Genomic DNA, 23789 nt, shown 5'->3' on the forward strand with positions numbered 1-23789 from the left:
TATTTTGCCCCTTATATGTTCTTCTACAAACGTTCTCCAGGCAGCAAATTGGAGGAGCAACTGCTCGACTTTTGCATCCAGGCGGTCAACTTTCATATGCCTAGTGTTCAGTTCAGTTTCAGTGGCCGTATGTTCATGTGCAAAAGGTGCTGCTTCTGGTGTACAGCTTTGCATTCCGGTATGTTCTGCTAAAAGAGAACAAATGTGGTTACTTGAAATTAAGTTTTACATTGCGATTGTTTTCTTTTTGCCAGCTCGTTCTATGGGATTACTATGCTCACTCATTTGGTAATTCGGAAAATGTTCTCCAGCCATTCCAGGGTGCTTGCCCTTCCAGTAACTCTTTCCCTTTTCACAGTACAGCAGTTAAGAATGGGCCTATCATCATCACTCATTTCTTCATGCGGAAAATTCTCCTAAAGCCACTCTAGGCTACTCTAGGGTGGAAGCCATTGCTGCGCACAAACAGAAAACATAATGCTTTTCTACTATTGTACACTTACGACTTGCTCTGACATTCTGTTCTCAGTAGTTGCCGTTTGCTCCTCTGCCACTTCCTTCTTTGTTTGATTGTGCAGCAGGTGTGTGGTAAGATTGGTGAAGGCAAGCGTCCCTTTTCATGTTGGTGCTTTCCTTTATGCTGCATACTTTATGCCTTTGTGTGCTTTGTTGCGAAAGTACACATTTTGCATAGGTACAGCATTTCCCTTCTAATTGATGCGCTTGAAACTGTTTGCATATTGTCTTTGCTGAATGTTACACCTTTTCATGACCCCCTCCCGTCCCTTACTGGGCACGTTGGACTCAACCCAATCCCTCCAAACGGACACAGTGTTCCCAACCGGTGTGCCTTTTACTTTACAGCCTCCAGCTTCGTATGATGCACAGTACATCTTTACACACTAAGCGTATCCTGTACATACACATCTAATGCAATTCACTGAAAGACACATTATTACAGGGACACTATGGCTCACTTGTGCACCTTAAACCCTATCATCTTTCCTGCAAAAACTATAACATACCAAAGTTATGGTTAAAGTGCTGTATTAAAAACCTATGAAATTCACTAACAAAAAACATTGTTAAAGGGACGTTATGGTTAAGTGGTGCTACTACAACCATTTCCACTTTATCCACAAAACTAGCCTAAAGCATCATTATGGTTACAGTGCACTATTAAAAACCTATGCAATTGACCCACAAAAAACATTGTTAATGGGAAGTTATGGTTAAGTTGCGCTACTAAAACCATTTCCACTTTACTGCAAAAAAAATAGCCTAAAGAATTGTTATGGTTACAGTGCACTATTAAAAACCTATGGAATTCACTAACAAAAAACCTTGTTAAAGGGACGTTATGGTTAAGTTGTACCACTACAAAACGAATGAAATTCAATGGAAAAACGTTGCTACAGGGACGTTATGATTACAGGTAAAACCTAAAAACCCCAGAAATTTGCAAGTTATGGTACACTACGAAACCATAACTCGCGCTACCATGTGCACTGCAAGGACTAACCCAAAGATGACATCACAAATGTCATAGATGACATCACTGACATCACAAGTCTGGCACCCTCTTTTTTAGTTTAGTGAGATATGTACACTAGGTGATGTTCTTGACTAGCAGTAAAGTGAGAAGGTACTACATTTATACACCTTACCGTTCTCATATGTTCTTACACTGTTTTCCTTAGGGTTCAGTGACATCATATGCATATATATAGATATATATATATATATACGGGAAGAAGGGAGCCTGAAATACAGCCCTTATTTCTGTGCATTAAAATAATCAGTTAGGTTATGAACACTGTGTGGTAGTACTGCTACGTTTTTGCTTACTTTACTTTCTTTGTATATGCTGCTATTGCAACACTGTGTTAGAATTCAGCAGGTGTGTGAACTGGTATTTTAATAATTATCGTAGAACCATCTTTGTTTCAGAAATTGAACAGGTTTCAGTCTTGGGATCATTTCCTAGTCACCGGTGATGTTTTATAGGATATGTTTGTGTATTTTGTCGATCTCAGAATAATTGTCTTCTCTGTTGATAAAAGGTGCCGAATTCTTAGAGGGTGGCAGCAGAAACATATACCATACAGATGTTGCTTATTATAAAACAGCTATTAAATGGAAGGTGACCTTTTATTTCTTTATATGTATTTCATTGGGCACATTTTCATTTGCCACTGTGCTGTTGACCTTGCTTGAATATCCCAACATTTGACATTCTTTTGCTTTATGTTCAGTAGTGCTCCTGGATGATTTGCCATTGGTTGCTGTGTAATTCTCTCAGGTTGAAAAAACTGAAGCACTGCGAGAAAGGAGCCCTGTCTGCGCTTCCCTGTCAAAGCACACTACTCTGTACTATGCACTCTCTGTGTTGAGGGCCCTGGAGATTATGGGGCCTTATGTTACCTGCACGTCTTATGTTTGGTAACCTTGCATTAGATCCTTATACAGAGGAAGTGTCCCCACTCCACCGGTCTTGCTGAGGCAATGCAGGACCACGGTATTAGGTATCAGAATCTGGAAACACTTGACCCGTGCAGATGGAAGGGCAGCAACAGGAATAGCTTGATGGTCTGCAGTTTCAGGAAGTTCATGCCTGCTCTCACCTCTGCAGGGGACCAGATGCCACTCCCCATCAGATCATCTAGGGGAGCACCCCAACCTTTCTGGGAGGTGTCTGTGGATACTGTCATTTAGGCACAGGAATGCCAAAAAGGCATTGCCCTCAGCAAGTTGTCTCTGGTGACCCACCATAGGGGGCCCTGTGAAACATTGTTCAAGACCTATAATTGGTGTGCCATTTCACCTCTAGCATCACCAAAATGCAGAAGGCAAGAGATCCAGAACACATAGAAAGGTGGTGGTCGGGACCCATTTCTGGGATTGGACAATTTTCATCACATGGATTATGTTCAGCACATGGTCTTTGGGAGTAAAAGCACAGCCTGAATGCCTGTCCAGAACAGCCCTGATGAAGCAAAGTGGTATGGGGACATGACCACTTGACCTCGGACTTCTTGAAATTCAGAAAGACCAAGCTGTCCAGCAGATGGCAAGCATGATACAAGTAGGTTGACACCAGCTCTTGGAAGTGGGTCAAAGTGTGACAATCATCGAGGTAGGGAAAGAAATGAATACAGTCCTTTCTGGGAAGTGCAGCCACCACAGATGGCAGATTGCTGAATGCACTTGTAGATAATAAAAGGCCAAAAGGCAGGACCGCAAACTGGAAATGGGTTTTCCCAACGAGAAACTAGGTGTCCTAAACATCAAGTGACACCTGCCAGTCACCAAGGTCGAGGGCCTATAGTATAAAGGCCTGGATGACCATGTTCAAATAGTCCTTGCACAAGTACAAATTAATAAGTCTCAGATCTATCCTTCTCTGAGGTGTGCCCAGTCTCTATAATCGACACAAATTAATTGTTGAATTTCCACCAACAGAAGGATGTCTTGGGGAGGGGAAATGATGATAACTTCAGCATTCCAGGGGTTTTGAAGGAAAGGGAAGCAACGCCTCTGAGGTAAAACCAGTAGAGAAATTGCACAATCAACAATTATTTGGTGAGTAGACTTTGTCTTTTTTTCATAAGGTCTCACCATATTAATTTTAGGAAGGCTGCAACATTTTCCTGACCTAGTCTGCACTCTTTAAAGTGAACTGCTTTCTGAAAATCAACAGAGTAGATGTTTATGTAAATTACAGGATAGCATCAGAAAAGTTCTTAATGCTATGCCTTGACATTTATCAACATCATCATTTATATAGATGATGAGCAACATGTTTCAATGCCCGCCGTCTTCATCGGGTGCTGAAACAAATATACATAACATTATATGATTCAAGTTTAAAAAAATATCTACTAATGTTTTCAAGTATGTCAAATGTATTTTGTTATAGTCTTTGTGGCAAGAATAATACAGTTATTTGTCAGTTTAATAAATTCATGGCTATGTGAAGAGGACAAACAATAACATTCTCCAGAATTAAAAGAAAGACAACCTTCAATATCAAAACTCAAATGGTAAAAATCGCTAATTTTACAAAAAAGATTGAATGACCTTCAATAAATACCTGCTTTTCGAGCTAAACATCTTATCAAAATAAAAGCATAACTGGTTTATTCTATTTTCTAAACCTGGGTTTTAGGGTCCCCTTCTTTGACAAAAATGTGACTAATTTTGGAGAGAAGAACAAGTTACTTACCCCTGGTAACGTTCTTTCGACTGGATGTTCCTCCAAGGTATTCCTCATGATATCTTTGTTTCCAGCTTTAGCTACTTCGGCAAACATTTTCACTCGGCAGAGGGTGCTGAGCATCGAGCTGGTCGACTCGATGTCCCTCGAAGGCCTCTGTCTCGGCTGATGTCATTGGCGAGTGCATATACCACGTGCAGCGCTCGTTGGCTTCAGTTCTGTTTTTGCGCCATCTATATGCAGAATTAACAGCATTGATAAGTATCTTTAAATTATCAGACCTTAAAGGAGCGCAAGGTCCAAAGCTTGGAAATTCTACAGTGGGGTAGCTTTGGAGGGCGATGATGAATATGTGGAAGGAACATCCCGTCGAAAGAACGTTACCAGGTGTAAGTAACTTGTTCTTCGAATGGATTGTGTCCTCCCAGGAATTCCTCATCTTTGAAAGACTCCCAAAGCAGTATTAGTTTCTTTTGGAGGAGGGAGTAAGAATTTAGAGTTATTGTTTGTCCAGAATGCAACATAGTACTGCCTTCCCAAATCTTCCTTCATTGTTAGAAAGTGTCCAAACAGTAACGTTTTGTGAACGTGTGGAAGGTGGACCAGGTAGCTGCCTCGCAGATGTCGTTTATCAGAAATCCCCTCTGAAGGGCAGAGGAAGTTGCCGTGCCCCTAGTGGAATGAGCCCTTAATCCTTCTGGGGGGTCTTCCCCAGCTAGTCTGTAGTACTCCGAAATAGTCAGTATGATCCACCTGGATGAGGACTGCTTAGTGACAGACATTCCTAGTTTTTGTCCTGAATATCCAATGAAAAGTTGGTCGTGCTGTCGCAACTTTCCCATCCTCGAAATATAAAAGCTTAAAGCTTAGAGCTCTCCTCGGATCGAAATTATGGAATCCTTGCTCTTCCTTGCTCTTCCTTGCCAGAATGAGGTGTAGGATAGAAGGCCGGGAACACAATCTTCTATGCTAAATGGTAATCTGACACAATCTTCGGTTTGACCTTAAGGACAACCTTAAGTTGTAAATGGAGGTTTACAGGATCATGCCTGCAACTCACTCACCTTGTGGGCTGATGTTATCGCTACTAACAAAATGGTTTTGTAAGTTAGCAGTGTTATAGGGCAGGAATGGAGTGGGTCAAAAGGAGCACATGTCAAAAAACCAAGCTAAGGTCCCAGGTTGGTACTTGGAATGGTGTAGGAAGAAACACATTTGTGAGTCTTTAAGAAATTGAATTATTAAGGGTATTTTGAAATGGGATGTCTCTTCTGAGGTGTGCTTGAATATGGAAAGCGGTGCTAGATAACACTTGATTGTTCCAAACTTGAGCCCCAGATTTCTCTAATGTAGTAGAAAATATAACACTGTAGGTGTATCACATTGAAAAGGGTCCACATCCTTTTCCCTACACCAGCTGCAGAACTTGTTCCAATGGCAGCGGTATAGGCATTTAGTTGCTGGCCTTCTGGCCGAAAGCAAAATCTCCATTACGTCATCCGGGAGGTCTCAATCTTTCTACCTCAGCCTCTCACAAGCCATATATGAAGGCTGAGTGTCTTGACCTCTGGATGGAGAACCCGACCCTTCTCTCTCTCTAGAGAAAGAAGGTGCTCTCTTTGTGAAAGACATATTGGAGGGCAGATGGACATGTCCAGAAGGTCCAGGTACCACGTCCTCCTGGCCCAATCCGGGGCAATCAGGATCATGGATTTCCCCATGTTTCTCAACCTCCTGAGGACGTGAGGAATTACAGGGACCAGAGGAAATGCGTACAAGAGTGGAAATTCCCAGTCCACTAAAAACGCGTCCCTTAGAGCTCCTCTTGGAGGAAATTCCCTGCAGCAAAACAGTTCGCACTTCCGGTTGCAACTGCTCACAAACAGTTCCACTTGAGGGGCTACTCAAAGGGAGAAGATCTCTTGAAGGACTTCCTGAGCTAGTTTCTACTCGTGGGAGACTGTGCTCTGCCTGCTCAGAGCGTCCGCTGCTGTATTCTCTCTCTGTCTAGGTGAAGTGCTGATAGAGAGATTCCTTCTTGAATTGTTCAGAACCAGAGCTGCATTGCTTCTATGTACAGTGATAGTGACCCTAAGCCTCCTCTCTTGTTGAGGTAGTACATGGCCACTGTGTTGTCCGTCATTATTAGGACATTCTTTCCTCGAACAGATAGCAGAAAGGCCTTCAGCACTAGTCTGATTGCCCTCAGCTCCAATAGGTAGATGTGTAGTTTGGACTCAGATGGAGACCAACAACGACTGATTGTCAGATCGTTGGTGTGGGCTCCCCACCTCGTGAGTGAGGCGTCCGTCACTACTGTTACCGCCGGACATGGTCGCCAAAAGGTTCTCCTTTCAGAATGTTGTCCTCGCAGGCCCACCACAGAAGGTCCTGTGCGTCTCTGTTCGGAACTTGAAGGAGGTCTGACATCCTGCCTGAGAACTGGGACCATTGAGTCCTGAGAGCCCATTGAAGGGATTGCATTCTCAGGTGAGCCTCTGGCACCAGAAAATGCAGAATTCCATGAGGCCGAGCAACCTCAAAAAGTCCAAGGCCGGAAGACGCTGGGCACTCTGAAATTACGTGACCATCTGCAAAATGTGTTGAGCCCTCACCTCGGCAGGCGAGGCTTTTCCCAAGGATGCATCCAGGACCGCTCCAATCAACTGGAGTCTCGGAGATGGTATCATGTGTGACTTCTTGAAATTGAGGGAGAAGCTAATTCTTTTGCGGGAGTGACAGGTGATACTGAAATGTTCCTGGGCCTGTTCGGGTGAACATGCCCTGATCAGCCAATCATCCAGGTAGGGTTAGACGTGGATACCCCCTCTCCTGAGACTCGCTGCCACCACCGCCATCAGTTTGGTGAAAACCCTTGGGGCGGAGGTCAGCCCGAATGGCAAAACTTGAAACTGACATTGAGAACCGCGAACAGCGAACCTCAGGTACTTCCTGTGCTTGTGATGGATAGGCACATGAAAGTAAGCATCCTAAAGGTTCAACAATACCATCCAATCCTGGAGCAGGAGGGCTGAAATCAATCCTTATGGCCTTGATAAACCAGAAAGGAACACACAGAACACCTGGCTTATCAAGGTTATTTCTACTAATAACTCTAAGCTAAACAGCCTAAAAAGAACTTACCAGGAAACATCTTTTGATATTCTTCCTAACTGGAATCTTTGAATTAACCATCTCAGCTTATTATTATTGACATTTATAAAGGTTATTCTTTCTCTCCTGATTAACCATTCACACTTGAATGGGCAAACAAGTGTTGAGAGAATAACTGAACTGGATATATCATAAGGGTTGTTTTATATCTGAGAGAATGATCTAAGAGAGAATAATTGAACTGGACATACCATAAGGATTGTTTTATATCTATTTGAACTTTGGTGTGAAGTAACACCAGCGAATAAAAAATAAAACCTCAAATAGAGCACAAGCTCATTAATAATAAAAATACAGTGTCAGCCTATTATTCCAACAATTGACTCACCTCATTTTATGAAACTCTAATGTTGGCGCATTTGAGAATTATTCCTATTCAAACTTACCTTTACTAATTGACAGTGTAGCAGCCTCACTGCTAGGGATACATCTCTGCTTGACAACCAACACCTGGAGCAAAGTGAGGAGTCACCAAGGAATAGCTTTGTTTGGCTGCTATTTTGTTTAAAACACCCTGGTCATCAGACTTCTGTACGATGCATCTGGATGATCAGTTGGGTCTGGTTTCCCAATATGTAGCTCTGGGGAGGTGTACACCCCACTAGCTGTCTGAATGTAGCTCCCTGACTCTGGTCTCTTCAGAAATAAAGCATTCAGGTATATCAGTATTCTTTTCAATACTAGGTGTAACCAGTTGGAGACCCGCATGGAGGGGTATCATCATATGTTTCATAGCCCTCATATATAGAAGAAATCCTTTTTAGATAAAGGTTTAAAAACATTTTCTTGGCTCTTCTGTACAAAAGACATTGACAAATGAACAATTGGCATTGATGTTTTTTGTATCAAAGTCGATGCAGTCGATGGTGTTGACGTCAGTGGCGTCGATGGCTTGACTTTTGTCTTGTGTCACCCTCGACTTGATGTTTTCTTCAACAGCTTTTCGTTTTGTCGAGTACTCAAAGACTCTCGAGTAGTCTTAAGCTTATGACTCGGACTCGAGGGCATGCTGGGTTTTACTATGCATCATGCTTGTCTTCGATGGTAGCATGGCCACTTTTCTTGTGCTTTTAGGAGGAAAGGGCCTGTTTCTCGAAGATTTTGCACATTTTCTTCCTAAAGAGTTCCCACTCCTCTTTGGAAGAAGATTTCGTCGGGCAGACATACGCTCCTTTGTGAGGAAGAAGATGAGGTAGAACGTGTGCCTTCTCTTTGATTTCTTAGATGACGACGAGGAGTGTCTGCTCCTTGAGTGGGATTGTATCTCTCGACTCGTGTTATGACCCAAATTTAGGAGGAGTGGATGGGGATTCGGGGGAATCCTACCCACTTTCAGTTTAGACTTGCGCTCCTTAAAGGCCTTAACTGTCATCGACTGACAGGATCGACAGTCATCAGTAACATGCTTGACGCCCAGGCACCAGAGACAAATCTTATGCGAGACAGTGATGGATATCTTGGCGCTGCATTTTAGACACTTTTTAAAGCCCGTCTTCAGAGTATTTCAGAGCTGAAGACAAGGCAATTTTCACACTTTTTCGAAGAAAACTGATGCACTGCATTAATCTCAAAGCAATCGCAGAAAAATAGAACTGTAGCCAACGGGTGCTGCGCGTGGTATATGTACTCGACAATGACGTCAGCCGAGACGGAAGCCTTCAAAGGACATCGAGTCGACCGTCTCGATGCACAGCGCCCTCTGCTGAGTGACATTTTTTCCAAAGCAACTAAAGCTGGAAACAAAGATATCATAGATGAGGACTACGTGCGAGGACACAATCCATTTAACATTAGAATCTGGAAGTCCAACAAAGTATCAGTGCTGAGCAGCCCCATTGCTGGAACCATGGAAACATGTGTGAGGGCCTGAAGTCGGAGCCTAATGGAACTGGAGCAGAGGAGTCTCCTCAATAGGGACTGTGTCACAGGTGGGCAGTTGTGGGATGATGCAGTGCCTCTGCCGGCCTCATAAAATGTAGTGGGTCCTAGCTCTATTCCTGGCACTGAGACTGAAGGTGAGGGCGCCAGGGCTATGGTGATGATGTCTAGCATCTGACCTCTGAATTCCTCCCACTTCTCCAGACTGGTGGAGCTGCTGAGGAACCATCCCTGCTTACCTGATGGTGATTTTTTCTAGGTGTCATCAAATTTAGAATAGAAGTGCTGGTGTTGATTTCTGCAGGAAGACAAAGAAAAGTTCTGCTTAGAGGAGTAGGTGGAAGAGCAGGATTTCTTGCAATGATCTCTTTTTTCTTCTTCTGTTCCTTTGCAGGAAATCCAGTCTCTTTTGGGCCTTCCTATGTACACTGGACTTCTTAGAAGGATCAGAATCCAAGGACTTTGAAGGTATCAGCTTGCTACCCTACTGAAGTGCAGTGGAAAGGTTTTGACCACATCACCCCGACTCTCATCAAACTGCATTGGCTCCCAATGCAAACCTGTATCATTTTCAAATCCAGCTGCATCATAAATAAGGCTATCAACCTGAAGTCCCAAAGCTACCTTACTGAGACACTCTGCAACTCTGGAGGCCTATGATCCACCAGAAGTAAAGACATGTGCAGACTTGAACTCCACCGGTGCAGGAAGGAAGAAAACAGAAGACAGGCCTTCTCTGTTTATGGCCCACGACTCTGGAACCTCCTCCCCATCAACATCCACCTTGCCCCCCCACTACAACAGTTCAGGAAGGAGCTCAAGACTCTCCTCTTCAAGGAATCGCTCTTCCCTAACACTTAGGTCCACACACCTAAAAAAATAAAAAAATGCAAAAAAATAAATACACCGTCCACACCCCACTTTACCTGAGACTGGGTGATCTGATCCCCACTGTCTCCTCCCCTGGTTACTTGTAGATCAATTTCTGACTATTTCCCTCCCTCCCCTGTTGATAGAACCCCACTCCCTTGTTTCTATGCTCCCTAACTTTATTCTCCCCCCATGATTGTAAAGCACTCTGTTGCTTCCCAGAGCTAAGTCTGCGTTATACCCTAATAATAATAATAATTTGTACAACACTCCTACATCACCTTGAGGTTCATGAATTGGCAAGTAACATAGTTCTGTGTGTCATGGTCCACCCGCTGAAACAAAAGGCACACATCATGCAGATCAGTCATGGTCATTGGCCTCCCACGGTCACTGCAGCGCTTAAAGCCTGAAGTCCTTTGGGGATAAGGCATGATGCAGTAAGAATTCACTAGTAGATAACAGTGGTCTTCCAAAGCAACATGCTGAGCATGTGGGGGAAAAAAGGAACTGAGGTCACGTGGTGCAGTCTGCTCCATATGCAGCACCCATAAGGTCATATCTGAAGCTGTCACAGAGCAGCACAGCATTCTCTGATAGCTGAACAAATTTGCAAGGCCAGACTGACACTGGAGAATCCATTTGTAAGATAATTAATCTGTGGGCGGAAGGGTGCCATTAGAAACATATAACCTCAAAAACTGCAGTCTGCCTTGTGGATGTGCCATGTTTTGAAAGCTCTGTACTTGGCCAACCTGGGGCTGAAATAAGAAGGGCAAAGAAAGATGATGCCTTCTTGAGGTCAACATTTTGTCGGAAAACTCATATCTCAAAAAGCTTCCTGTATGAACACAGCTCTGATTCATTGTATTACTGGTATTCGAAGGGTGGGGCAAAGGTAGCTTTTAGTGCTGAAGCCCTCTCGATTTCATAGTAGAGACATGGTTAAGTGCTTCTGTCACTCTCATGTGCTCATCCGATCTCTATCATTGAAGCCTGTACAAACCTGCATGGTACAGCATGAATTCATCACAACTCATCCCACTCTGATGCCAGCATGCACACATCCTTCCACCTGGCAGAGCAACAGGACACCAGTGAGATTTTGTAAGTATCAGAAGAAGTGATATTCTCACCCTTAGCTCCTCTCAGCACAAACCCGAATCCCTCACTGTCCTTCTTCTGTAGCAGCACTGTCTTCTCCTTGATAATGTAGTCACTGCATGAGAGGGGAAGGAGACAGATTAGCGAAGCGTTTTTGTTGTACAATAAATCAGCACAGAGAGTGGGCCGGATGCAAACAACCATGACAAACCACACACTGAAGCTACCGAATAAGGCAATCTCAACCAGTATTACAGCCTTGAGGTAGATGACTTTATGGTAAATTGGTAGATTTGCTGAACACAATCACTTGTAATTGGCTGGTAGGGCTGTAGCACACTCAGTCACACAAGAGGCTTATCTGACACCTGACATCTAACTGAATCTGCTCCGCCCCTGCTAGTCCTTTAGCGATAACAATGACACGAGAACTCCCCAATTTCTTGATAGGTCTTTCTGAATCAAGTATAGTTTGAAAAAGCACTCCATTCTTAAAACTAGTACGCGCACTGCATTCCAGTCCAGAGCAAACTTTCTTCCCAATGAAACTCCACCAAATATAGGTTAAGATGTCACACCAACGTGAGACCAAGCAGCTGTGAAATACAGACTTTCCAGGTAATGTCAAGCTGCTCTGAAAAAAATAACTGCCATCATCCCATATCAACTCGCATTTTAGGATCCACTAACACACTTTTTGAGAAATCTGCTCCAAATTCCTCTGCTCATTCTCCAGTTGGCAGATCTTTTGATTTTGATGTGTTTTTGAAAGAAATAACAAAATAGATGATGGGCCTCATCATAATCTTATGTTAAGGAACACAATAAAACATTCCTGAAAATCACCCATTTTGTTGTGGCAATATTAACACCACTAAAGTGTGCAACCACTCCTTTGCCAATAACAACAAATATCACAGGCACCTAAGGGATTTGATTCACAGTGCCTCGATTATAAGTAATCAATTCAAGTTATCTCAATTCCTTCTTTGAACTGATTATTTGCATTGTGCATTACATTTTGCCAAAAGTGTGGAATGTAGCAGCGCAAGACCTAGGCACACCTACGCAATGATAAGTTTCCCATTCTTCCGGTCAAAATACAATATGCATTTAGATGTCAGTCTGTATTGGCTTTCCAAATACCACAGGTCCCCTCATTTCCAAACAAGGCACTTATTTCACCTGAGTTGCGAATGTAGATTAATGGCTATGATATATTCATTTTGAATAACTCTTTTGAAAATGTATCAAAATGTATACATTGTTATGTTATGTTATAGTGCATTTTTATAGCGCCTTATGTACCAATGGTATGATCGCAAAGCACTGTGGGTTGAACGCCCTTGGGGACAGTGGTCCGTATCAGTTGAGAGAGTAGTGTAGCATTTAGTGCTTGGGTGCACTTGGTATGTGAGAAGCCAGAGTGGTTTGCACGGGTTGGCTGCATTCTAATGCCAAGTGTGGTGCAGTGGATGTGAGAGATCAGTGTAATTTGCGCAGCAAGGAGGGTGGTCTGTGAGTCTGGCTGCTGTGGGGCATGTGTAAAAGATTATGGGCCTCATTACGAGCATAGCGGCCTGGAAAATACGGTACCGGTAAGCATGACAGTACCGTAGTTCCCGGACCGCCATACTATCAGCTCTGCTTGCGGGTGCCGTCTCACCCGCCAGGTTTTTCCTGGCAGGTGTAACGGCACACACAAGCACAGTATGTCGGATGCACCGGCACAACTCTGAATATGCCGGTGCATCTGACGTCCCCGTCCCCATTCGGCCCTATTGGGCCGAATGGGGATCGGGAGGCCCTTGATTCTGGCACCCGCAAATGGGCAATTACCGGGTCCACCGAGTTTGGCATGACCTGGTTCTTACCCATTTGCGGGTGCCGGAATAAATGCAACTCCGGCAGAAGCCATGCCGTTTTTAACGGCACGGCTACTGCCAGCCTTGTAATGAGGCCCTATTTTTTCGTGGGGTATAGCTGCAGTACCAAGCTGTTGAGGTGTTCCATGAGCGATGTAGGTATGTGTGCAGCTGGGCTGAATTGATCGAGGGGTGGCTGCGTTATATTGTTTGTTGAGTAAAGTGGAGAGTGAGTATATCAGTAGGAATGAGGATCTGCAGTTATCGGTGGGTGGCCCCCCTTATATGGGATGCTTTTGGAGCTCTGTGTCTGCCGTGGTGGTTCGTGGCAGTGGATTACAGAGAGAGGTAAGCTGGTAGGTGGTGTATTATGTGTTATCTCAGTCAGGCCGTCTTTTCCAGACGCTCTGTAGTCTTACTCGGAGGGCCCATTTGCCAGGTCTTTGGAGGAATTTTAAGCTGGGTTGCTGGGTACTTCTTGGGTTATTGTATGATTCTCCAGAGAGTTTAGCCAAGCATAGTTACTTTTGTTCCGCTGGTGAAAGGTTGAAGCCTCTTGTTCCTAGGTAGACAGGGCCTCTATTGATCATAGAGTACCCGTTATGCTTTGGCAGTTGAACTAGGTGTGTGCGCCTTGTAGCTGCAGAGGCCACAAGTCCTTTGGTCTGTAGGCCGACTTCTGTGTCCTGACTGTTCCTGCTTTTTTGGTGTTAGGTAATTTATTAGGTAATAATCATTAATTGGTTCTATGGCTCTCTTGTTGTCTTGCAGGTTAGTGCTGATTCAAAGAGGACTTTGGTCATTGGGAGATGGCTTTATGGCCATGGGTGGACCCATTCACTGATTTCGGATGGGCCATCTTTTTACCGCTTTACAGAAGGCCATGTAATCCTGGTTGTGTCAAATACAGGGAGGTAGAGAATTTCATAGAGTTGGTGCCAAGGTCGAGTAGACTGACCCCCCCCCCCCCGAGTCAGGCTTAATTGGAGGCTGGGATCATTAGTAGGAGGGCTGTGCTTGACCTTAGGGTGCGTGTTGGGTGGTAGCACATAGTCTTCTCTTGGAGGTATGTCGGACCAGGCTAGTGCACTGCTCAGTGGGTGATACACTGGATTGTAGCCAGTGGAGGGTGCGAAGAGCAGCTGAGATGTGGTCTCTTCGTCCCAGTGCAAGGAGGAGTTTAGCAGCTGCAATTTGGATTTTTTGGAGTTTGTTCAGTTGGTATGCCAGAGCACCCAAGTACATGGAGTTTGCATAGCCCAGTTTGGACATGACAATTGACATAATAGTAGTCTTTCTGTTGGGGAAGGAGAGAAAGGGAAGATGCGTCTCAACCGCATGAGGTGGTAGTGACAGCATTTGGATACATTACTGATCTGGTGGGACAGGGTTAGGCCCAAGTTCAATGTCGAGCCAAGGTTTTTGACTGTGTTGGAGGTGGTGGGGTGGGGGATGCTGAGGGGGGGAGGCCATGGGAGTGGTTGCAGGTGTAGAGCTGTGTTGCCACATACCATGATCTCTGTTTTCCCTGAGGTGAGAAGGAGGTGGTTTCTAGTCATGCATTGGTCTATATCACTGAGGCAAGCGGCAAGCTATTAGGTCGGGTGGGGGGGGTGATCAGAGCTTGTCTTGGGGATTCTCAGGATAACTGTAGCAGGTGAGCTTGTGCGAGCGGATGATATCTGGCAGCGGGATCAGGTAGAGGTTTAAAAGGAGCGAGGAGAGGCAAACACCCTGCGGTACTCCTGTGTTCACTGGGCAAGCTGAATAGGTAAAAGGGGGAAGGATAGTGATTTGTTTACTATTGTTAAAGAATGAGGCAATCCAGTTGTTGTGCCAAGTCTCAGATTCCAAAGGAGTTGAGCAGGTCGAGGAGGATTGAGTTATTAATGGTGTCAAAGGCAGTAGAGAGATGAAGGAGAACCAGAGCGGCGCATCCTTCATAGTCTGCAGTGACTCAAGGTCGCCCCACATCGAGATCAGTGTAGTTTCAGTTTCGTGGCAAGGCAGGAAGCCCGACTCAGCGGGGTCTAGTAGGTTGTTGGATTTGGCAAAAAGGTTGAGCTGAGAGTAGGCAGTACGGTCGATGAGTTTCTCCTGGAATCTGGTGTTGGAGATGGGCCTGTAACTGGATGGCTGGAGGGGGTTGAGGCCTGCCTTTTTCAGAAGGGATTTCACGTGCACTATTTTGAAGGGATCTGGGAAACAAGACAAGGGGAAGGAGTCATTGAGTATGGACCTAGCCTGTTCTACTGCGCAGGTGAAGATTTCTTTGAGGAGGCAGGCGGGGCAACAGTCAAAGGGTAGTGTCATGCCTGCGCCATGGGTGCTTCCATTTGCGCTCAATATGGACTATTTGTTTATCATTTATTTACAACAGACTCTTGGATCAATCTATATTTACTTTGGGGACTTTATTTCCCATTTGCGAGACTTTGGTGCTTTATTATTTTTTCCAACAAACTACGCATACCACAATGCACTTGGCTATAAGCATCGATTCCTGGCTGTTCCTATTGGTCATCAAAGGAACTACACCCCCCAGAAGCCCTAGGGATTGGCTCTGCTTCCACCAGCTCAGGGACAGAGAGGGAGGTGGCCGATTGTCTGCAGGTGTGCTTAGCCAGGTGCAACCATTTAGCCTGCCTCTGTGCTGGGCTAGGCAGTATAAAAGGCTGCTGCCTGCAGTGGCTCAGCCTCTTGCAGTGAGAGACCTTCCTCCACCTTTTGTGTCTTTCTACGGATCTTTGTATGCTGTTTACCATCACTCCTGCTTGGACCCTGCCTTGCAGCTTGCTACACCCTGCTGCCTACAGCCCTAGCCTTCTGGGCTCCCTGCCTCAGTCCAGCTCCTCTGGGCGTCCTGCCTTGCAGCCTGCTACACCCTGCTGCCTTCCAGCCACCGCCCTTGCCCTGCCGGGCTCTCCACATTGCAGCCGATCACGCTCTGCTGCCTTCCAGCCTCCGCCCTTGCCCTGCCGGGCTCTCCACATTGCAGCCGATCAAGCTCTGCTGCCTTCCAGCCTCCGCCCTTGCCCTGCCGGTCTCTCCACATTGCAGCCGATCACGCTCTGCTGCCTTCCAGCCTCCGCCCTTGCCCTGCCGGGCTCTCCACATTGCAGACGATCACGCTCTGCTGCCTTCCAGCCTCCGCCCTTGCCCTGCCGGGCTCTCCACATTGCAGCCGATCACGCTCTGCTGCCTTCCAGCCTCCGCCCTTGCCCTGCCGGGCTCGCCACATTGCAGCCGATCACGCTCTGCTGCCTTCCAGCCTCCGCCCTTGCCCTGCCGGGCTCTCTACATTGCAGCTGATCACGCTCTGCTGTCTTCCAGCCTCAGCCCTTGTCCTCTGGGCTTCCTGCTCTGCAGCCTGCCTCACTCCGACTGCCTACAGCCCTTGTCCTCTGGGCTTCCTACTTTGCAGCTTATCACGCTCCGCTGCCTACTACCTACCTTTTTCCGCTGGGTTCTCGGCCTAGCAGCCCTCTACAGTCCTCTGCAACCTTTTACGGTCAGCGACCCTGCCCCTCAGGGCCCACTCCTTGCTGCCCGGCCCTTCTGGGTTCCTTGCCGTGCAGCCTGCTTTACTCTGCTGCTCTAAGCCCTTTTCCTCTGGGCTCTCTACCTTACAGCCCTGCTCCTGTGCGCTTGCTCATTGCTTTCCTGCTCCTCTGAGCTCTCAACCTTGTTCCTTACTGTCCTCTGCTATCCTATCCTGTTACACGACTTTCCCTTCATTTTCCTTCTGCTAGTTTGCTATCAACCTCCTTTCCTGGATTTGTCTGTAAGTATCTTCTCTTGTACTGTTTGTAGACCCTTTTGTACAGAGCTTGTCTGTTGGTTCCCATCAGTCAACCTCTGCCCCTTCCCTTGTCTCGTTTCTACATTACAGACACCCATAGCTGCTATTCCAAGCCATGAGCAAACAGCGTGGGCCTCTGTTATAGCAGACTGTGCAGAAGGCTAGAGTATTTCCTAAGGTTCATGGAATACTCTTTTTCCTATATCTGCATACACCCCAAGAGGGAATTCATTCTGTACCTTTCCCCTTACTACTCTTGCCTACTCTTCGTTCTCTTTCCTTTCTGCTGTGTGTGTACTTATCTGTCCACTTATTTTTGGCACAACCACCCAAACCCTTTCTGGGTGTCCTGTGCCACTCTTTATAGAGTGCCATCCCTGACAGAATGCAAGAGCCAAAAATGTCTTGTTCCATAGGCAGGAAAGGCACACACAGACCAAGGATGCTTTCCTTTCGGGTAAAGAAACCTTTGCAAAAATCTATACTTTCCCTAAAGACAGCAAACAAGAACCTTAGTCTCAAGGACAGTCTCGCCTTAGTAAACAAAGATTTACAAGCACGGTACTATACTCACTGGCTAGCTGACCCTTCTTCCATGTACAATTATTATGACATTTGCGACTATGATCCGCAGTCCTTATCTGTTGCAGAGCTACAGCAAGATAATTAATTCTTACAGATCTTGTTAAACCAAACAGTGAAAAACACTCCTGCGTCTTCTGACAAGCCTTCTAACACCGCAACAGCCAAGGATATAGCACTCATTGTGGGAGACTCTAAACCAGAATACGCTGTTGCCAGAGTGATATGCGCAAGATCAGCTTGGCAAGCTCCCCAGAATGCTGGAAACCCTTATTTGACAGGACAAGGCAGTCATTATCCTGAGGTTTGTGCATCTGGTCCTGGGGACAAAAGACCTATACTAACCACCGGTTGTCTTAATGCTTCCACAGTATCTACTAACCACAATAACCCTAAGGTCAGTCTTCCCATTGCTACAACCGAATTTTCTGCCACACCAGCTTCTGAAGCTTTAGATCAAACTAATGATACTTACCTGCTACACGAACAACTCCTACGCCTTAAAAGAAAGACCGAAGACCTCTATGATGACTTTGTTTATTTGCATTATAAGAATCTTATGAAGGGACACAAGTCACCAGACCATCTGACACTATGTCCAACACCTGACATCTTATCTTTAGAGATCGACATGATAAGGCCTGGAATTGCCACGCAGAAAAGTATACAGACTTATACCAAGCAGATGGAAGACCTAAATATAGCATATGTATCCCTTCTAAAGACTGACACAGCTCTTTCACCTTCCAGCCACAGAAACTCAGGTTGTTGTACTGACAGAAAAGAATTAACTCCTCCGGTGGGTCAAATCACTCACACAGCCATTACACCACAAAACAAGGGTGGTCTTCTGATTGGAAATCCCTCTGAGTCAAAGGATGGTTCCGCCCTCACCCTTGCCTATTGTCCAGTACTCACACTTACAACCTCTTCTGGAATGACAACGTCAGCTGAGGAGACTGGCGCAGATCACACTGAGCATGCTGAGTTGGCAAGCGGGGCTTGCCAAAGTGTAACTGTCTGGAGCTGCTACAGCACCCGTACTTCCAACTGCAATTCATGATCTTCCTGATGCTGTGGCTCCTAAACTCCCTGCCACATTTGAGTCTCCTGAAGTCCCTGCTGCAAATCTTGAGGTTGCTATAGCTACTGTGATTCCTGAAGCTACTGCTAATTCTGATGCTCCCAATGCCCAGATTTCTACTTCCTTCGCAGCTGTGCTAGCTGCAGCAGAATCCTCTGCTACACAACCTGATCCCGCAGCACCTTCTCTTCCTGATCCTACATCCACCATGCTAACTGTTGCAAAGTCAGCAAAGGGTTTCCCTGTTAAGACTACTCCTCCAGTTTTTCCTGCTGCTGTATCTATAGCACTAAGACTGCCAGTCTCCACTCTACCAGTCTCAGGTGCGTTCCAGCCCGCTGGTTCTCTCATGGCACCCACACACCCAGTTGCTACAGCCTCGATACTCTCTACAGCCATTCAAGATCTCACTGCTGCTGTAACCTCTGAACTGTCTACTAATCATGGGGTACCCGCCGCTGTGACTCCTGAGCTCTCTGCGGCTAACCCTAACGTTGTCATGGCTGCTCCGGATGTCTTGGAAAACCTTCCTAAAGCTACCAACTCTGCTGTACCTATGTCTCCACCTTCCAGCATCATACTGTTGCCCGTCAAAGCAAAATCTATCATGGAGCCTGCAGCAGTTTTTCGCAGTTCCTCTCTTCATGCACACACAGTTGGGGTTTGTGTTCCAAAGACTTCGTCTTTTCTGATTTCTACATCTAAAGTTCAGAACATTTGTACTGTCTCCGTCATTCAAGACTCTCACCTTGCAACCTTAAACCGTTTCTGGTGCTTCATGATGTGCCTTTTTGGATTAAGACTCTTGTATGGTGTGACAGACATTCTTCTTGTAGGTCTGTCTTCAGGGAGCCTGGAGAGGGGCCTGGAGAGGGGCATACTGTCATGCCTGCGCCATGGGCGCTTCCATTTGCGCTCAATATGGACTATTTGTTTATCATTTATTTACAACAGACTCTTGGATCAATCTATATTTACTTTGGGGACTTTATTTCACATTTGCGAGACTTTGGTGCTTTATTATTTTTTCCAACAAAGTACGCATACCACAATGCACTTGGCTATAAGCATTGATTCCTGGCTGTTCCTATTGGTCATTAAAGGAACTACACCCCCCAGAAGCCCTAGGGATTGGCTCTGCTTCCACCAGCTCAGGAACAGAGAGGGAGGTGGCCGATTGTCTGCAGGTGTGCTTAGCCAGGTGCAACCATTTAGCCTGCCTCTGTGCTGGGCTAGGCAGTATAAAAGGCTGCTGCCTGCAGTGGCTCAGCCTCTTGCAGTGAGAGACCTTCCTCCACCTTTCGTGTCTTTCTACGGATCTTTGTATGCTGTTTACCATCACTCCTGCTTGGACCCTGCCTTGCAGCTTGCTACACCCTGCTGCCTACAGCCCTAGCCTTCTGGGCTCCCTGCCTCAGTCCAGCTCCTCTGGGCGTCCTGCCTTGCAGCCTGCTACACCCTGCTGCCTTCCAGCCTCCGCCCTTGCCCTGCCGGGCTCTCCACATTGCAGCCGATCACGCTCTGCTGCCTTCCAGCCTCCGCCCTTGCCCTGCCGGGCTCTCCACATTGCAGCCGATCACGCTCTGCTGCCTTCCAGCCTCTGCCCTTGCCCTGCCGGGCTCTCCACATTGCAGCCGATCACGCTCTGCTGCCTTCCAGCCTCCGCCCTTGCCCTGCCGGGCTCTCCACATTGCAGCCGATCACGCTCTGCTACCTTCCAGCCTCCGCCCTTGCCCTGCCGGACTCTCCACATTGCAGCCGATCACGCTCTGCTGCCTTCCAGCCTCCGCCCTTGCCCTGCCGGGCTCTCCACATTGCAGCCGATCATGCTCTGCTGCCTTCCAGCCTCCGCCCTTGCCCTGCCGGGCTCGCCACATTGCAGCCGATCACGCTCTGCTGCCTTCCAGCCTCCGCCCTTGCCCTGCCGGGCTCTCTACATTGCAGCTGATCACGCTCTGCTGTCTTCCAGCCTCAGCCCTTGTCCTCTGGGCTTCCTGCTCTGCAGCCTGCCTCACTCCGGCTGCCTACAGCCCTTGTCCTCTGGGCTTCCTACTTTGCAGCTTATCACGCTCCGCTGCCTACTACATACCTTTTTCCGCTGGGTTCTCAGCCTAGCAGCCCTCTACAGTCCTCTGCAACCTTTTACGGTCAGCGGCCCTGCCCCTCAGGGCCCACTCCTTGCTGCCCGGCCCTTCTGGGTTCCTTACCGTGCAGCCTACTTTACTCTGCTGCCCTAAGCCCTTTTCCCCTGGGCTCTCTACCTTACAGCCCTGCTCCTGTGGGCTTGCTCATTGCTTTCCTGCTCCTCTGAGCTCTCAACCTTGTTCCTTACTGTCCTCTGCTATCCTATCCTGTTACACGACTTTCCCTTAATTTTCCTTCTGCTAGTTTGCTATCAACCTCCTTTCCTGGATTTGTCTGTAAGTATCTTCTCTTGTACTGTTTGTAGACCCTTTTGTACAGAGCTTGTCTGTTGGTTCCCATCAGTCAACCTCTGCCCCTTCCCTTGTCTCGTTTCTACATTACAGACACCCATAGCTGCTGTTCCAAGCCATGAGCAAACAGCGTGGGCCTCTGTTATAGCAAACTGTGCAGAAGGCTAGAGTATTTCCTAAGGTTCATGGAATACTCTTTTTCCTATATCTGCATACACCCCAAGAGGGAATTCATTCTGTACCTTTCCCCTTACTACTCTTGCCTACTCTTCGTTCTCTTTCCTTTCTGCTGTGTGTGTACTTATCTGTCCACTTATTTTTGGCACAACCACCCAAACCCTTTCTGGGTGTCCTGTGCCACTCTTTATAGAGTGCCATCCCTGACAGGTAGACCCGGAGGGGCTGCTGCTGGATAGTAGTTTGAGGAATTCCTTGCTCGAGATCGGTTTGAAGGAGTTGAAAGTCAGCACTGCGGTGGGGGTGGGATCTTGACCGGTTGGGCAGGGGGAGAGGTTAGAGAGTTTGGCATTAAGGGTGGCTGTCCTGTCCAGTGCTGTTCTGTAGAAGTGATGGGAGAGGTAGTTGCAGAGCGCTTGCGTGGGCGTGGTAGGGGCTGTGGTGCAAGTGGGTTTCACGAATTCTGAGATGATCCTGTGGAGCACTTTTCTACTGCTGCTGCAGTTTAGGTTTCTTTTATTATAGCAGTTTTGTTTTGGCCTGCCAGATCTCAGATCTGTAGTTACAGTGATGGTGGGTGAACAGGGATTTGCTAAGGAGGGGGTTTGAAGGTCGCCATTTGCACTCGAGAGAACGGTTGCGGCATTTGACCGTCTTCAGGTGGGCTGTGAACCATTTGGGAATTGGTTCTTTGCAAGAGCGGGTGGGGCGTGAGTGGGTGAGAGGGAGAAGTGTGTGTCATTGAGCGAAGGGTCAAAGGATTCTATAGGTAGATGTCCGTCTGTTGTTGGGAGTGATCGTAGCAAGGGTGCAGCCGGGTCAGGTAGGGACTTGACCATGTTCCAGCATTTGTTGTTGTTTGGTGAGAGCGGGCGGACGATGGGTGGTGGGGTCGGTATGCGGATAGCCCAGTGGCCTTTCCAGATGAGGGGTTTGGGGCTGGACACTGAGACGAGTTCAGAGTAGCTGAAGATTGCATCAAGGGTGTGGCCTCCAGTGTGGGTGGGACAGTGGTATGCCCAGAGAGGTTGAGTGATTCTAGGCTGTCGACCAGATATTGAAATCCCACAGTAGGGTGAGTGAAGGATGGTTGATCAGAATGGTAGCTAGTGAGTCACAGAGATTGTTGGCAAAATGTCTGTCATATCCCGTTGGCCTGTAGATGAGTAGGAAACTGTGTGAGAAAGTGGGCAGCAGTAAGAGTCTGATCAGAAGGGATTTGCAGTTAGCTGTGCATGGCTGGGTTTCGGTGAGTGAGATGAATATCTAGGGTTTGTGGAGGATGACTAATCACCCTCCTCTGGTGGCTCTGCTGTGGGGGATGAGAGTGTAGTCGGGAGGGAAAGCCTCATATGCGACTGTTTTAAAGTCGTCTTTGAACCATGTTTCAGTGATGAGGATTAGATCGGGGTTGTCAGTGGATAGTAGGTCAAAGGTGCTGTGACGGTTTCTGGCAATGGAGCGGGCATCAAATAAGAGGCAGGTGACTTGGTGGTGGGAGGTGGTGGCCGGATGGTCATGATGGGCCTGGGTGGCTGGTGGGGGGGTGGGATTTCAGAGCAGCAGGCGGCTAGGTGCTGGGAGAGGCCGGAACAGTCTGAATAGTCAGGGGTGCTGTTTGAGGGGGGGAGAGGAGTTTGGTTAGAGCGGGAAGAGAGATCGTGCAGTGGCCACTTTGCATGCAATGGAGGTAGGGGAAAGGAAGGAGGGTGGGTGGGCGGAGAGTGGTATTGGTGTGGTGGGTGGGTACCGGCCAGGTGATGGATTGGCTGCAGGTTTGAGAGATGTGAAGATGTAGAGGTGGTAGGTGAGAGGTCGTGTGAGAAGAGGGACAATCTGGGAGTTGATAGCGGGGAGTTCCTGACAGCCGGGCTATGGGTGGATGGGACAGAGGATTGATGTAGGCTAGGAGAACCATAAAGAGTCAAGGGTGTGGGCTGGTCATTATTTTTTGAGTTTAGACCGGTTTGGCGCAGGAGGTGTGAGAGAGAGGGTAGGGGCGCCAAAGGGGAAGAGGGATGAGGTGATAGTTCTGGACAGAGCAAGTCATGCCATGCTGACAGAAGGGAAGGGAGTAGAAGCGGATGTGTTGAGATGGAGGGTGCGTGGATATTGTGTGTGTGTGTGTGGGCGAAGCTGGTGGAGAGCAAAACTGGTTTGACTCAGGGGAGTTTGAGGGGGGTGTGAGCAGGTTGGGCCTGCTGATGGCATGCTGGGTTTTGGTGGGAGGTGGGGAGATGGTGAGGTGAGGTAGGTCAGAGTTGGAGTGGTGGGAGGGACGGTGTGTTGGAGGGATGGAGGAGTTAGTGGAGGGAAGTAGACCTTTCCCTGTGAAGAAAACAGCCCCCCCCCCCATGAAGTGCACCTACAATATTTTTACCACACACATGAAGCCCTCATTGTTATTAGTCCAGAAGGATACAATTTTGTAATTGTAACAGAATTTGAATCAGTGTGGCCAATGTTACACAGCTATACAACTGGTACCAGTTCTAAGCCACAATGTTATCAAAATATGTACAAATTAGGACAGCCTACGGCATTTTCTATTAAAGGTATAAGAGCGTAAACCTGAAATTGTATTTTTTGCAAACTGCATTTT

The 23789-nt window shown here is 47.0% G+C and overlaps 1 protein-coding gene across 1 annotated transcript in view; it reads right to left on the reverse strand.

Annotated features, from left to right (window-relative positions):
* SHANK1 (SH3 and multiple ankyrin repeat domains 1) overlaps positions 1-23789 on the reverse strand; it is a 2604687-nt gene that overhangs the window by 877614 nt on the left and 1703284 nt on the right. Inside the window, exon 15 of the mRNA XM_069605116.1 lies at positions 11275-11357. Within this exon, the coding sequence (XP_069461217.1) occupies positions 11275-11357 (83 nt within the window). The remainder of the gene's footprint in view (positions 1-11274; positions 11358-23789) is intronic.

This window comes from Ambystoma mexicanum, chromosome 1p (genome assembly GCF_040938575.1).
Source record: "Ambystoma mexicanum isolate Mex_15411 chromosome 1p, UKY_AmexF1_1, whole genome shotgun sequence".
In the NCBI taxonomy this organism is placed as follows: Eukaryota; Metazoa; Chordata; class Amphibia; order Caudata; family Ambystomatidae; genus Ambystoma; species Ambystoma mexicanum.